Source organism: Amblyomma americanum, chromosome 4 (genome assembly GCF_052857255.1).
Source record: "Amblyomma americanum isolate KBUSLIRL-KWMA chromosome 4, ASM5285725v1, whole genome shotgun sequence".
Lineage (NCBI taxonomy): Eukaryota > Metazoa > Arthropoda > Arachnida > Ixodida > Ixodidae > Amblyomma > Amblyomma americanum.
In genome coordinates, this window is record NC_135500.1 from 95,091,778 (window position 1) to 95,108,641 (window position 16,864).

General features: G+C 46.4%; 1 protein-coding gene across 5 annotated transcripts in view; it reads right to left on the reverse strand.

Annotated features, from left to right (window-relative positions):
- LOC144128132 (uncharacterized) overlaps positions 1-16,864 on the reverse strand; it is an 80,209-nt gene that overhangs the window by 53,779 nt on the left and 9,566 nt on the right. For all 5 annotated transcript variants that reach the window (XM_077661221.1, XM_077661222.1, XM_077661219.1 and 2 more), the window contains exons 6-8: positions 14,439-14,553; positions 12,472-12,614; positions 5,686-5,971 (exon numbers count right to left, since the gene is read on the reverse strand). In XM_077661221.1, coding sequence (XP_077517347.1) covers positions 5,686-5,971; positions 12,472-12,614; positions 14,439-14,553 — 544 coding nt within the window. The remainder of the gene's footprint in view (positions 1-5,685; positions 5,972-12,471; positions 12,615-14,438; positions 14,554-16,864) is intronic.

Below are 16,864 nucleotides of genomic sequence, written 5' to 3' on the forward strand. Positions count from 1 at the left end.
GCCAGCCAGACGCCTAAAAGGGTCTCTTGGCATCTCGTTGCATTTCTCCACATCTGCTTCCAGGTCAACTATCTCCCCCTATCAGCCGTTTCCCTCACTATCTTGCCCATAATTGGCCCCGAAAGATAGCACTCTACATTTATCAATTCTTGAATCTCTGCAACAGGACTGGAAAGGTCAGTGCCCTCGGCAAACATGTCCGCTGCGAAGCCAGTCTTATGCTCCACACCTGATAACCTCGCTTCCTACTCTCAACGATGCATGCTCGTGAACAAAGGTAAAGGTGCACAAGACAAGATTAGGCACAGTGTGATCCTTATTACACTACAGTGATTCACTTGTGCGGAGAACCTGCGGTACCTGCACAGTAGCATTCAGATCATTTGGGGTTCTTTGACATGTGCTGACATCGCACACAGGAAATGGGTGCCTTTTGCAAATCGCCTCCATTGAAACGCGGCCGCAACGGGCACGATTGAACCAGACAAAAAAAAAAGGCACTGGATAAAAGTACTGCGTGCCCATTACTACTACTCTGTTGTCCATATGACTACAGTGCTGACAGACTACACGCTCTGGTAGCTGAAACTGTGAAAAGCACCGATAATGAAAGTGAATAGCCCTTTCCTAAGGCAACGGTGCCCAAGCAGACTAAGAGGGGACACAATGGAAGAGACAGGAGCCTCCAAATGACACAGGAGCCTCCACCTAAGACAGGAACCTCTAACCGAGACAGGAAACTCCAACTAGCGACGTCGTGAGAGTCAAGGCGGCCATGGCTGTCGCAGTATCGAAGTATCGAATGACACCGAAAAAACTTAACAGTTTGCATCACTAAATTTATTTGGTGAAGGCTGGGCATTGGTTGCTTACTTTTCAGATGAGAACAGAGCGACAATGACTATTTTTAGTGGTGGGGCTTCACCACTACTGTGTCACACACCTCGCAAGCGCCAGCATCATGTGCAAAGTGGCTTCACCACACAATCTGCAAATGGCACGCGACAAGCACGCAGTTTTGGCGCCCTTAGAGAACCATGTGAATGGAAATGCCGAAGTGGCAATGAAAAAATGAGGCTACAAAAGACTAGCGAAACATACCAATCAGCGCTCGGAACTGCGTGCGTGCAAAGCTCAGAAAAGCGAAACCGAAACTAGGCTGAGCGAATTTTTTTGAGACCTGACTGTTCACACATCACCATGACTTCCACTGTGCGTGTCAGAAGAGCGTGAGAGACTGTACGGTATGAAGTTCACGCCTGACTAGAGCTATATGGACTATCAATTGCCGCTAAGCCATTGACTAAAATGCGCATTGGCCAGGACCGTGTCTGTAGATTGAGCTTTTACAGCATCCAGGTTTAACTTCCCACGTGCAAATAAAATTTGCCTGCAATTAAACAAAAGAGATGCCTCTCGAATGCGAGAATTCATACATGTTCCTTTAAAGATGGTAGCCTTCACACATGAACAGTGCCAGAGAAGTGCTTGCACAAACTCCCTAATGCAGTATAGTGAGAATGGCCAAGAGCATTTTAGAGCAGGCCTTGTAGCAGGCGAAAAGTAATTTGGAGCAGGTCTGTGTTCTGTACCCGGAGCCTAACACTGAGAAATAAGGCAGAAATTCTGTTATATAGGATTTTTCACTTGACATGGCCCCAATGTTTAAAAAATGACAACTTGCTGCACACAGATCCGAAGCAGTAGCGAAGAGTTCACCAGGTCAACTTGACCAGGTCTGCATATTTTTGACTGCGCCCAATTTACCGATGGTTTAACAAAGACAAATTAGCAAACCTTTGTATCATTAACTGCGGAGAATATTGAGAAACGCCCAGTTCAGTTTTCTTCAGTTTCACTTAAGCATAATTTCTTTTTTAAGCTTAAAATAAAGCCTAGGATTTAAAAATTGTCACAGGATGTGTAATCTGGGACGCTTGTTGGAAGGTGCACTAAATGAATAAACACAAATTTGCACTCAAATCTTCAGTTGTTCAGAAAAATTCTTATGAGCCACATTGCTGCCCGAAACTTGCAGAAAGCCTGGCATGACAACAAAACTTGGCAGTTGCCTAGAGTAGCCCTAAATTCTAACCAAAGGAATGGTTCATGCGGTGACATTCTCCAAATATTTTTATCAACCTCAGTGAAGAACATTATATCCATGCTGGCATAACGCACTTATTATAGTCGCGTCAAATAGTGACAGAGTGACCAACACAGTGAAAAAGTGGGAAAGTAATTCAGAAGTGTAGGAACGCCACTGCATAAGAATTTATCAAGGAACACAATGCAACAAACCGAATGAAAATCCATGAAGCCACTGTCAAGCAATGCTTTCTATAGCTGGGCAGTCAGGTCAGAAAGTGCTTTTTGAGAAAAGTGGTACTTTCATGAAGGTCTCGGTCAGTGTTTTGGTGCCTATGGTAACAAAAAACCTTAAGTTACTTCTGGGCTATTTTCATGGAAAATTTTTCGGCATATAATTAGAAAGCCCTTATAGATAAGAAGTCGCATGTTTTCTAAAATCCAATCTTTTTTTTAGAACTCCACGATTTGAAAGCCATATCTCCGTTTCATTGGCACCCTCAAACCAGCTCTGACTGAAGGCCAGTTACAGAAAGCTGCAATCAATAAACATGCTGCCAGTCACAGCACAGGTCACAGATCCTTCCAGGATGTTCGCGGGCATTCTGCTTCATTAGACCTACCGCCATGGTAGCTCAGTGGTTATGGTGCTGAGCTGTTGACCTGGAAGCCACGGATTTCGATCCCGGCCAGGCCGGTTACAGTTCGGTTTGGTTTATTGGGGCTTAATGTCCCAAACCAACTCGGGCTATGTACACAGTACATACGTCGCACTGTACACAGACCCCGAAAACTTTTCCACGACCAAAATTCAACCGCCGCGGTTGGAATCAAACCCACGTCCTTCGAGTAAGCAGCTGTGCACACTAACATTTTGGTGGAGGCGAAATGATAGAGGCCTGTGTACTATGCAATGTCAATGCACGTTAAAGAACCCCAGGTAGCCGAAACTATCCGGAACCCTCCACTACGGCGTCCCTAATAGGTGAGTAGCTTTGGAACATCAAGCCCCGCAAAAACAAACCAAACCGGAACTATGATGCTGCAAAAAGAGTGCATCCATGCTAAGTAACGACCATAGCCACCCAGCCCCGCCATAAAGCACAGATAATTTCTTCTAGTCCAACATGGCCATGCTTCTTGTGACAAAGCATTTCATCGAGCAAGCATGGCCATTGCCTCAAAGAGCAGCGCTGTTTTCCTCTGCTCATGGTCTCGGCTTTGCTGAGTGCGTCCTTCACGTTTCGCTGCTTCCTATTTAATTTAAAGGTGCACTAAAGAAGTATCTGAAATAGTCTTTCTACTCCAGGAACTTATCTACACTCTCCGAGCATTCTCAGGAACTTCAAATTATTCTCCTGTGCGACTTATTTCTCTAACAAGATTAAACGTTCCGGCTCCCACCTTTTTTTTTTATTTGGAACTCAACTCCGAAAAGAGGCGGAGTCAGCCAGTCATGTGGCTGCTTCGCTTTCACCTTTTATTTTATTTTTAATTTTTGTGAATAAATAGTTTGTCACAGACTACATAGCCGCAAATTAGGCCCACGGAAATAAAAATACGTGTGGACTGTTTGCTTTCGCCGATCGCTACGTTATCACTCCGCCGATGGCAGAGCAGCAAGCCGCCACGCGGCTGACTGAAAGGCACCCCACACGTTGGCCGACTCCTCCTTTTTACAGACACGAGTTAAAAAAAGAGGCTTCAAAGTTTCCAAGAATGCTCCGAGCATGCAGATAGAGGTCCCACGGTAAAAATAAGAGCTCAGAATCCTCTAGTGCAGCTTTAAGGAACACTGCGGACAGATTGAAGCTGGGCTGTACTAATATATTGTTCTATTCTCACAACAAAAGTTTTCACTGAAAACCTGAGAGGTTAGGCTACACTGCCATTCCCTTAAAAACATCGACAACAGAGTTAGCTTTTTCAGTATTGACGTGGCAGAATAACAGACTAATAGAAATAGGGCTATGAGTTGTAATACGTGCAAAATTTTCCCTGCAATAAACGCTTGTTATGCTGTCGGACAAGCATTGAATACACACCCAGAAAGAACCACAAAATCGAGTATCACTGCAAAAAAAAAAAATGTGTGGTAGTCCTCAGTGTCTTAAGTGCTCCATATGAAGAGACTCTGTTTGAAAAATCTACTTGCATTGCAACTATAATTCAAATTGTAAAAATATGGGGTTTAACGTCCCAAAGCGACACTTAGGTTATGTGGTACGCCGTAATGGGGGGCTCCCGACTAATTTAGACTGCCTGAGGTTCCTTAACAGACATAGCATAGCACACACAGGCACCTTGAAACGCGGCTGCCGCGGCCACAAATGAACCCGGGTACCCCGGCTCACTAGCCGAGCGCCCTAATCACTGAGCCACCATGGAGAGATCATAATTCACAAGCCCGCATGGCAGAGAACGTCCAGCAAGAACACAAGCTTGAGATCATGCAACCACTGTGTGGTCACAGTACGCCAATAAAGGAATTATTACTCATCAGCATCCACCCACGCACAGCCACAAGACTGCAAAGGAAAGCTAAACAGATTTCACAGAAACCTCTTTGTTGAAGAAAAATTTACCCAAGTGCGAACGAGGTCCTTGTACGAGCGAGGGCTGAGTTGTAATACGTGCAAAATTTTACTTGCAGTCATACATTTACGCTACGGGACCGGTGGTAAGCAAGCCTGATGAGACTTAAAATTTAATGCTATGTAAGGCTCTTCAAAAGTAATTCTTTTTTTTTTGCATGTCCATTTGCTGTGTCCGTTTCAGACAATATTTCCAGTGTCATCGAAGCAGATATGCAAAACGTGTGCATGCCATGTACTAACAGTAAATGGTAAAGGACTAGCAAGTGAAACAAGGCGAAGCTGGACTCACAGGATCATCTTTAACCTGTGGCCACCTCAGATTTGCCACATTTCTTGGTTGCTGAATGGCATTTTGGCACAGCATTGGCACAATTTTGCCAAGAACCACAGACTTGTAGCAGCATTCTAACCACTGCTAATGCAACAGAACAGAGCAGCAATATGCAACAGTTCCAGCAACTCAAGCAAAGGATGTCGTTAGCCACCTGTTCACCAAATCAACTGCTTACTGGTTTTCCCACAAGCACTTAAAAAGGCCAAATTTTAATGATCAGAACAAACAACTCAATGGTAAGAATAACATTTCAAGTGTGTGCACCTGCTGCCACATTTCAGTGTATGCAGAACACTAAATGCTTGCCATTCCTGAGAGCATGTAAAATTTACAGTAAAACCTTGCTAATTTAGAAAAAGTATGAATCATCAAAAAGTTGAATTACTGAACATTCCCCAAAACACTGCCAAATTAACCGCCATGAACCCAGCAGTGTCCAACCGCCATAAACCATGGGCGCTCAATGGCAGCATGCCAGCAGTCTGCTTTACTCAAGTTTTCAGAGCTAACCGGAATGGAGTTGAGGTTTTACTGTATTCAGAAGAGCTGCACAATGCCACAACCTGCCCTTCACGTCACATACTGAAACAACAGCCCAGTTTGAAGTGAACTTCACTCGCTCTACTTGCAAGCATAACTGCGAGACATTGTGCGAGCGGTACATACCTGCATCTCCTCCAACATCATCACACTCCCAATACTGGGCAGCAGTCTTCACTGTGGTCATCCTGGGGCCGACCCAGCTATTGTTGAGTTCGCCCCAGCCACTTGATGGCTTGGGGCTATCACTGACTGAGGGCTGCTCAGCCGTGCAGGATGCAGTCTTCGATTTTATTTCCTCATGCCGGCCAGTGCTCGAATTGATCCGGTGGGGAGCCTTGGCCCTCTGGAACCGAGGGGCTCGATACCTCGAACGGTGGCCTTGCTCGGGTGCTAAGGCACTGTAGGCTGGCTGCAGTGGAAATGCGAGGCCACAGTTAAGTTTGAGAGTGGCTGCATTCGTCCGAGAAAAAAAAAAAATAGGACTGGTAAGTCGGCTGCAAGTAAAATTCAATCATAGTGCAATGACAGCACGATGACAAAAAGTAAGGATGCGTCCCTTCTAGGGACGGTCGAGAGAGCAACAAGAGAGATTTGATAGCTTTGCTAGACAACACAACTTGAAGCTCAATAAGAACAAGTGGAATTCCCTGCAGCCCAGAGTTCACTACAGGGGCCACATTCTAACTCCAGAAGGACAATGACGCCGCCAAAAAACCGCAAGGTACTGCAAGTTTTTCTCGGCATGAACAACTTCGTAGCACGGTTTGTCCCAAACAGATCTACATTGTAAACACCCCTTCGCAATCTGTTGAAAAAGCGACGTTGTGTAGGTCGGGGCAGACAAGCAAAACAACAGCTTTCATCAGCTTCGAGCAACCCTCACACAGATAACATCCCTTGCCTACTTTAACCAAGAACAATCATTCACGTTGTCAGTAGACGCCGGTCAGCAAGGAGTACAAGCAGATCATGAAGGAAACGCTAGCAATTGTTCATGGTTGCACAAAATTTATAGATTATAATTCTGAGCAGTCAGAGGTTATCGTGGAGTTTGATCACAGGCCTCTAGAATCAATATTTAAAAACCCACTTTGTGAATACAGTTGAATCCCGCTACAACGAAATCGACGGAACGCGCGAGAAATTTCGTTGTCGAGAAATTAACCAAAAATGCATGGCAACAACTCCAGCAAAACAGTTTTATTGCCAGAAATCTGTGACCTTAGCCAGCTTGCGTTTCACTGCCAGCAGCGGCGTCACGCTACTCTCGCACTCTGTTAACAGCGACATCGCAACGTCGTCATCGTGTGAGCCAAGGAATTTTCTAATAACGTCGAAGGCATCCAGTACCTGCGATGAGGCTGTCGGGGCAGGTAAATCTTGAGCGGAGTCGTCTTCATGATCGGACGGCTCTTCCGGCTCGCGAACACTTTTGGTGATGTCTTCATCGGTTCGTTCCTCGTGGACAATCACGTCTGCATCAGCGTCGAGGAAATCCTCCAGCACTATGTCAGCAGGGACGTTTCCAGCTTCCTGGAGAGATTTCCAAGTAACATCAATCTCCGGAGTCGATGACGATGGTACACTTTCCGCGGCTACAGTCGTGCTGGTCGCCTTGCTGTTGACAAACCCAGCGTGCTTGAAGCAGTTGCGGATCACACTGCACTGTGTTGCTCTCCATGCCGCAGCCATCAATTCTAAAGGCATGAGAAGATCGACTTTCGTCTCCCTACCAGTGTCGGTGTTCAGGAGAAGCCGCTGGATCAACCTCTCCCGGTAGAAAGACTTCATGCTCCGGATGATGCCTTGGTCCAGGAGTTGAATGACTGAGGTAAGTTCGGCCGGAAGAACTTCAGCTCCACACTTGACAGCTTGACGTCGTCAATGCAGTGCGCAGAGAAATTGTCCAAGAGCAAACAAACCTTTCGATTTTGTCTGCTCATGGCGCGGTCAAGTGCCACCACCCAGTCAGCAAAAATGGCACGGGTCATCCACGACTGGCTGTTTGCCACGTACTTGACAGGTAGGCTCCTGTTCCCCTTGAAGCAGCACGGTTTCGCACTTTTGCCAATAACTAACGGGGGGCGTTTGTCAGACCCATCCACATTTGTGCACAGCAGCACAGTCACTCATTTCTTGCTATGTTTGCCTCCGTGGCAACGCTGCCCTTGAAAATCAAGCGTCTTCACTGGCAGCATCTCATAGAAGAGGCCCGCCTCGTCTGCGTTATAAATATCAGACGGAGCGCAACTGCTCATTATGTCAGTCATGTTGTCCGCCGCCCATGCTGATGCGCCGTCAATGTCCGCAGATGCCGATTCACAGCACAAAACCTTGCCGACGATGTTATGCCTTACTTTAAAGCGATTCAGCCCTCCTATGCTTGCCTTAAAGTCGTTCAGCCCTAGCAAACAAGCATAATTTAGGGCCTTCTGCTGTACAATTTTACCCCTCAGGGGCATGTTTGTTGCACGCGTATCGACGAACCAAGCATAGACAGCCTTGTCGAGCTCTTCATATGTTGGTTGTGTCACTTTCTTGTGCTGCGCTGAAGTGCCCGATGAAAGTGCCTTCCTAATGCTGTCCTTATTCATCAAAATCATCGATAGAGAACTCTGCGCAACGCCAAAATCTGCAGCAATGATTGCCTTCTTCTTCCCGCTTTCCGCTTCGGCGATAGTTCTGTCCTTTTCTTCTAGAGAAATAAACTTTCGCTTCTTCGTTGCCGGCGACATGGCAGAGGCAATCGACGGGATCAGACTGCAGCGAGAGATCGACGATCAACACACACCGACACACGAGAAAATGGCAGCAAGGGCTGCGGAGAAGGCAGGGAGGGGAGGCTAGTGATTGGATTTATATTTGTCTTTGGACCTCGTATGGCCGGCGGCCTTCGCGCGGCGCCAACAAGTCCCCTCACTGCTTCCCTATAACGAATAAACGACTCCCAACCAAATTTTTTAATAAAGAATACATGAAAATGTAGTAAACATACATTCCGTGCATTATTTAGCTGCTCCAAGCCACTGCTTTAGCAGGGAATAATCTCGTAGAGCACCCAACTTTTGAAGAAAGGCGAGCCACTGACCGGTGAAGGCTCGCGAAAAATTCGTAGAAGCGAATGCGTGCTCACAAAGTAATTCGTTTTCAAGGGAATTTTAATACCTTAACTCCTATGGGAATTTCGCGGGAAATGAAAAATATTTCGTTGAGGCGGCATTCGTTGCGCCGGGATTCAACTGTAGCCGCTACGATTGCAATGCATGAGGCTTGTTTTGCAAATATTCCCAATCAAGGTGACGTACAAACCAGGAAAGGAGTTTTTTCTAGCCAACGTGCGCTTTCTCACTTTATGGAACTAAACAACACAGCAATTTCAAGTCAGCGTTATTTCTTAGATTCCTGTGTAAGAACAGCAGCTCGAGAGCACTTTGCACGAAAAAAACGAAGATGCTAGTATGGCTGAACTGCACCGCAACTTGAGCACAGAATGGCCAGAAATGAACCAAGTGCCACATGCCCTGCATCCGTATTGGTGCTACCATGATAAGCTGTGAGTTGAGGAAGGCTTGTTATTCAGCAGCAACAAAATAGTCATTCCTCCAGCCAAGCAATTGGAAATTCTTTGCTTGCTACACACTGCATATAAAGGAGAAGAAAAATTGTAGATGAGGGCCAAAAAGGCATTTTTTTGGCCCAGAATGAACGCAGACACAAGTAATGTGCAGTGTGGGAAAAGTACAAGCACAGGAACACTAGACTGACTATGCTGACCCATGAGATACCAGGCCTGCCATACAAGAAGTTGGGCCTGATATTTTCCACCACGATGACCAGTCTTAACTAATCCTCATGGATTTCTACTCGTTCTTTTTGGAGGTTAGGTTGAAAAATTGTGTTAAACAACAGCGGCAGCGGTAACCAAGGTGTGCATGCTCGTCTTCGCAACTCATGGGATCCAACAAAGCTATGCAGTAATAAAGGCCCACCTTGAAACCATGCATGCTTCCGGTCTTTTTCTGCGCAGCTCGGAATCACGCATGTAACCTGATGCCCATACAATCCTCATGATAACTGCATGACAGAGTGCGCAGTGCAGGAGGCGAAAACTGCTGATGAAGTGCCTTTTCGCAATCCTTGAATTTTACGGCACCCTGCTGGAGTGGCCAAAGGACAAGCAACTGAAGTCTCCCATTCAAAGGCAGATGGCCCGCCAAACAAGGACTCAATTGCCTGTTCTCCCCCAGCACCTTCGGCCACAGACCACAATCGTTAGCAATCTCCTCCATGACATAATTGAAAAGTGGCGATCTTCTATAACCAGACAGCAGCCAAGCGTCTACCACAGCTTTCCAGCGGGTCTCCAGTATCGGTGCACAACACCATACGCAGAGCCTGGTCTGCAGCTGTGGTGCAGGCCCTGCAAGCACACCTTGGTCCTACAACCTACTTACAGACAGCGGACAACAGCTGCAGCGCACCAGGGAGCATCTCAGTTCCAAAGATATGCAATGTATGTCCTACACTGAAGCGACAATTTCTGTAGATTCAGTATCCCAGCCTGACCAGACAGCAGAGCTACTACCTGAAGACACCCTTCGCAGACGTTAAGTCTGCGTAGAGCACCACAACGTTATTCCCAGGCATGTAAATTCTTTCAAGGCGAAAGCTTTACTAGCCTTGTCAAGCCAAGGTCATCGGAGGGCGCTGGAGGAGTGGGTTTGTGTCAGCCATGTGACGTACGACAAGACTTGCCACAGCTGCAGTCACACGCCGCCGCCTTGCCAGCGGACTCGCCATTCGCTTGAAAGGGAGACGGCACTGCTCTTGCATGCATACACATTGCCGCCTCGCAGTTTCTCACTATGAACGAAGCGAGTCAGCCGGGACAGTCTACGCCAGGGAGAAGATCTCGTAGACAACGGGCTGTCGGATCATCCGGCTGACGTTGCCAATTATGCTAAGTATTTAGCTAGAGGTAGGGAGGTTAAATGTGCCAAGCTAGCAGCAGAGACCAACGAAGGACGGGAGCGCCAGCTGACTCAACGGCGGTTGAAGGATGCCGAAAGGCGGCAGCGAAGAGCTTTCGAGGCAGCCGCTGCTGCTCCTGCCTCCGTCACAACTTGCGACGAAGAGGTTGAGTCTACACCTGGCTTAGCAACACAGCATACCCACACATAACAAAGCTTTTGCTTGCATAATCGGGCTTAGCCAAGCTAAGCCGCAGCTATTTTTTTCCCTGTTCTTTCTCTTCGAAAAGAAGGAAGATGTGCACTGTCATGTTAACGCGTGCCCTTAGAGTACAGAGTGTGCATGCTCATGTTTGTATCTGCCCTTACATAAGCAGCCTGATAACACAAACACTTCGTTCCCTGCCTCCCAACTGTTCACATGGTTGGGAGGCACCACGTGAACCCTATGTGAACATCATGTGAGTAGAAATCCACGAGGATTAGGTAAGAAAGGCCATCGTAGTGGAAAATATCAAGCCCGACGACTTGCCATGGCAAGCCTGGTATCTTGTGGCTCAGCATAGACAGTGGAGTGCTAATGTGCTTCTACTTTTTGCACGCCGCATGTGACTTAGCTAGATAGAGCTGAAATGTCTGCGTTCATGCCGGGCCAAATCATTACCTCTCTGGCTTTCACCTCCCTTTTCTCTTTATGTACGGTGTGTAGCAAGCGGGGAATTCCACATCACTTGGCTACACGAATGACTATTTTGATGCTCCTGAGAAGCAGGCCTCCCTCAAAGTGCTGCTCAGCATGGCAGCACCAATATGGACGCAGGACGTGTGGCACTTGGTTCTTTGTTTTCGGTCATTCGGTGCTAAAGCAGCAGCACAGTTCAGCCATACTAGCGTCCTTGTTAGTTCCGTGCTGAATCCTCTCGAGGTGCCGGTCTGGCACAGGAAGCAAAGAAATAACACTGACTTGTAATTGTTCTGTGTTGTCCAATGTTAAAGTGCTGTTTTTTTCCACAACTTTTTCCGACATTATAGAGCCGTTTCAGAGTCGCTTGCAGCGACTGTGAAGGTCGCAGAAAAGAGTGCCAGAAGTCAGTTAGGTTGGCTTCCCTACACAGGTCGCCAGGATGCGGCGACGGCAGATCAAACACCAGTTAGGAGGCCTTCCCCACATTACAGCAGTGTCGAGTGAAAAAAACGGATCGCCAGAATGAAAGCTTTCGCCGTTTTCGCCACCGCCATGAAAGTTAACACAAGCATGGAATGGCCATCGGAAGACTACAACTGACCATGGCGCTAGTTCCAGGGGCACTAATGATTGGTGCGCACCAAGCAAGTACAGGCTGAGAAAACTGCTCAAATTCCTCCTCAGCTAAAACGGAAAAATTATAGACCCAATAATTAGCCTTTGTTGTTCTACCTCCACTTAAACTCTTCCCCATTTTTGCTCAACTTGCACTAGCGGAAACACCCTACTCACTGAAGCCACTAGGCAGTGCTTATGGTAACATTTCTTTAATTCAAAGACCTGCACCACAGCCCATGTTCAAACTTCCATCTCTCAAGCGCTTGATTTGGCGAGCCGGCTTTCTGAGGACTTCGATACTGCAGATGAGGCTAAAACATCGATAGTCTCCTAGATGCTCCAGTTCTGGAACAATCATTCGTGGCGCCCCAGCAATTTAGATGTCACCGCAGTTACACAGCGGCTGTGACCAAAATTATCAACCAAAAATTTTATTTTCCCTAATGAGCAAAATTATACTTCCAGATGCATTTTCCGGATAAGATGCGCTTCCAGATGAGACAGGCTTCCATGGTTGCTCAGATACGCTTGTCCTCGCATTTTCTTGCTCAAGCTTAGCACCTCATCTAAAGTGCAACGTGAATGCACCTCTGACCAAAGCATAAGCAAGATAGAGAGAAGCCGTACACCACTCACATTCCTAGAAGAGCTGCCAGGTGTTTGGCCTGCTGATGGCTCCTGTTTGTGCGAGCCGGTGTTGTTAGATTGTTTCGCATGGCTGGTCACTGCACCCCTCTGAGCAGGTACGCGGTAGACCTCGTAGCCTGCACGACTCCTCTCTGGAGGAAAGAAAGCGAAAAAATTGTTGCTGTTCAGTTAGGTTTTACGGCATGCAAGCGGCTAAGGCAGAAAAATTGGTCTCTTTTCTGTACTGACCCCTATTTACGACCATTGATAGGGCAAACTACTCAAATTTGTTGCAGAGAAATTACAAATGCAAACCACAAATGCTAAGAGTGCACAGAGGGCAACTAGTGCTTTTCTGAGATAACGGGTTATAAGAATAGAAACAGACTGCGATACTCACGGATGCGATACCCTGTTTCACGGATGCGGTACCCTGTTATGGTTTGTTTGTTATTTTCCACAAATTTGTTGGCAAGAAAAGAGAAAATGAGAAGACAGAAAGAAGGTTTTTGCAAATAGTGACATGGTTTCACATAAGATGAGTGCCCGTGCCAAGATAGATTAAAAAACACTTCAGGAATGCCCGCCATGAAACTGAAGGGAAAAGGAGGTGCTGGAATGAGTTAACCCAGCCAAGGGCTTGGAAACATAGCCGTACTTCCCTCCGCACAAGCCGCATGCGCCTCATGTCCGTGCTTCAAGATTATCTGCCTGCATCTCGTGGTTGTATACTTTGGATGACTACTTGCCTGATTCAGTCAGAATTAATCAAAAAGCTCCATAGCCTGTAGTGGCAGCGAACCAAGAAAGCAAGTTTTCACAGAGGCAGTACAGGTGGCCCCATCTCACACCTGCCAGAGGAACGAGCGGCATTCCTGAACATCACACTGCCAAGTGCCTACAGCACTGCTGAGGGAAGACATGACGTCATGTCTAGCAGCTCTTAGGCGGGCCCTTGCCAAGTATGGCCTAGAGGCCGCTCACAAATCGCCAAAAATACAGCCATCCATTCAAAGATAGCCGAAATGATGACCACATACTTGGGTAACCTTGCCTTACAAATGTAAATCTAGTACTTTCTCATATTTCCAGTTTTATTTAGTGTCCTTTAAGTAAACCCAGTCACCCAAAGACGTGTGTTAATTCTGCAAGCGAATAGTTTTGGATGATACGAGTACCTACTTTTCGTGACCCCATGACATGCATAGACTCCAGATTCTACTTTACTGTTTTCAGTAAAAACTGCTTTTTAGGCACGTCGACGTTTGTCCAACAGCAAAGGACACAATTATCGCCAAGAAATTGGATTTAAAAATCTCCCCACCAGTTGCCTCAAACCCATAACAGTTGCACCGAAAAAGAAAGGGTTGGCACATTTTTGAAGTGATTGGCAGAATAATGAAGCCTCTGGCATCCTCAACCAAAGATTGGTGCCACGCATTTTACTTGCAAAATAGACTGCTGATGGCGACACCTGTATATAGTTTTTAGTCTTTTCTAGCTTATAAAGCTCAGTTTTCGGCAAGAATGGTCACTTAGCTACTAGGATGCGATAGCTCAACGATAGATGCCAACCAAAATTTGTCCACCCTGTCCCTTAAATGAGCACACTGAGGTTATTTAATCCCAAGCCACTGCTAGCAAGCTTCTCAGTAGGCTATGGCATAGGTATATACACAAATAGCATCCTAAATGGTTCACATTACAGCTCACTGTGGTTTCTCAATGCACGTCGCTCATTTATAACAGTCATCCGCAGCTACACATTTCGTGCAACAGTACAATACAACTCCTAACAGTAGACCTAAGTGGGTAAAACAACAAAGACGTCATAATGAGACTAAGCCAGCATGCTCTTGTCTAAAAAAAAAAAAGTAAGAAAGCATGGATACAAAGGAGATGTAGCATCTCCCACCGATATACAGTGAGTGATATGCAAAGGAGAGAAGGGTGATGAATCAAAGTGAGGGACTTGCCTCCAGGCAACGTATTTGGCGCCGGCTTGTTCGCATTCCGTGTCAGGGTCGTGAGAAGGTTGTTAGGACGGTAGCCAACATGCTGCTGTGATATTGGTCTCCGGTATGTCTTCCGCTGCAAAACAAGCAAGAATAACCCTAACCAATCTCGGAATGCATTCATCGATGGACCGCCAAGCACGCTGTTGCAGCAACTCTTGGTCAATTCTGCTCCCAGCCACGAAAGATTGCAATAAAAGGAGCAACCGGTATACCACGCACGTCCCATGTAAAACAAAGTGCTTTTCAACAGGAGCCCACACTACTGAGGATCCAGTAAAATTTTGCAACTTTGTACTCAAAATTCTAGCTAAACGAGCTAGGTACTGGGAAACATCTGGTTTCAGTACAAGCCGCTGATGACAATTTTTGCTGCACCGTGCCCTGAAACCAGCCATTGCAGCATTTTAAAGACCACACCATTAGAAAGCAACACTGAATACTGACTCACTCCCACAAGTTTCTCTTTTGCACCTTCAAGAAGAGGCAATATACCACCCTGCAGAGCCTACTGCATGGGCGCTTGCATAGCTAACAAGTCAGCAGCTTGGGTTCCACTATACAGCTCTAAAGCAAGCACCGAGCTTAGAACAAGCAGAACATCATGTTTTTGCACTATACACCAGCTTCTGCAGGTTTCCACCCGATAGAGGCTGCAATACAATAGCCGACCCATTTCCTCAAGGCCTTTGGCAGAGAAGCATGTGGGAAAGCAGGCCAGGCGAACACAATCCCACATTAACTGTTGGTTTCCTTCACATAAAGTAGAACCTCTATTATGTGACGTTAAGGGGACCGCATGAAACTGTCGTATAATCCTCACACAACTGACGCATTCGCGTAATAAACGCATCTGATACTCTGCCTTTAAAATATTAATGCCCTTTTTCCCCGCATGTTATAAAAGCCCCAGTTTTCACTTTGCGAGAATTAGTTCCGAGAACGCATGCAGCCATGCTTTTCAACACTGAAGAGGCAGCTTTAGACGAGGTGCGTTTCTGCTGCCATCCCTGTGCATTAAATATACATCACAAGCACCTCAAAAATGATTAATCCGGATGACGCGCCAGAAATATGGCTGCTTCCCGACTGTTTGAAAATGTTTTGCGGCGCGCAGTACAATCATGCCTGCAACATGTCCTTTTTGTTCAGGATTCCTCTTGAACCATTGTCATTCTGCGGCAGCAGCGCCTCAAGTGCTCCACACTGAAGCCGCAGAGGGAAAACTAGCCGCCAATGGTTATAGAAAAGTAATCTCGTTACCGCCTCTTTCCCCAACGCCTTCGTCAGCGAAGCAGGCAGAAAAAACTGGCCAGGTGAACTGCCTCGCACAGATGATGCAGGTCGCAGTCCAAGCAGTCTGCAGGACCATCATTACAGGCCGTCGTGTGCTCGATAGCATCATTGCGTGCACGCCTCTGTCTTGATTCAGATTTGGAACCAACTTGGTTGACATCACGTCTGCTAATTGAAGAGCTCTGTCAGCGTCTCATTTCAGACGGTGGGGCAGGCATATTTTGCAGTCATATAATCGAGGCTGTCAATGTATTATCCTTATCAGCGGGCCTGTGCCAATTAGTTGTAAAATGCGGGTCATTGCATCAGGGGACACATAATCGGGGTTCCACTGTAAACGAATTTCAATCATTCAGCACAAAAAGGTTTTCAAAACATGCTTTGGGTCTCGGTTTGGTTGATATTGGACGCAGTTTGCTGTTTGTAAGTTGTTTAATCAGCATTCTGAAAACTACTAGTTGTATAGAGGACTGAGAAATACCTTAAAATATTTTTAAAATTCCAAATTTGCCCTTTAAAAGAGCGGAACGACCACAATCATATGTCACCTGCAATGCCACCACTGACACCATACAACATATAAAACTTACCGAATTTTATGCTCTCATGACACTGCACAAGTCTGTTAGCAAGGATGCACAACTGCAATGGTTCAGATTAACAAGCTTTCTTTTTGCACCATCTATGGGAAACTGCTAATAGTGGTTTTTTTGGTTCGAAGAAAATTCATCTATGGTTAATGGGCGCTTAAGTCCCAAAGCGACTCAGGCTATGAGGGACGCCGTAGTGAAGGGCTCCGGAAATTTCGACCACCTGGGGTTCTTTAACGTGCACAGACATCGCACAAAACACGGGCCTCTAGAAATTCGCCTGCATCAAAATTCGACAGCCTCGGCCAAGATTGAACCCTAACTTTCAGGTCAGCAGCCAAGCGCCATAACCACTGAGCCACCGCGACGGCTTGTTCAAAGCAAATTCGAAGCAAACAGCTATTTCATTTGAATAATTTCGAAGCGCACATTTCGAATACTTTCGCCACACAAAAAAGGTTGAACGGCACAATACGCATTTTCAAAACAATGTATTTTTTG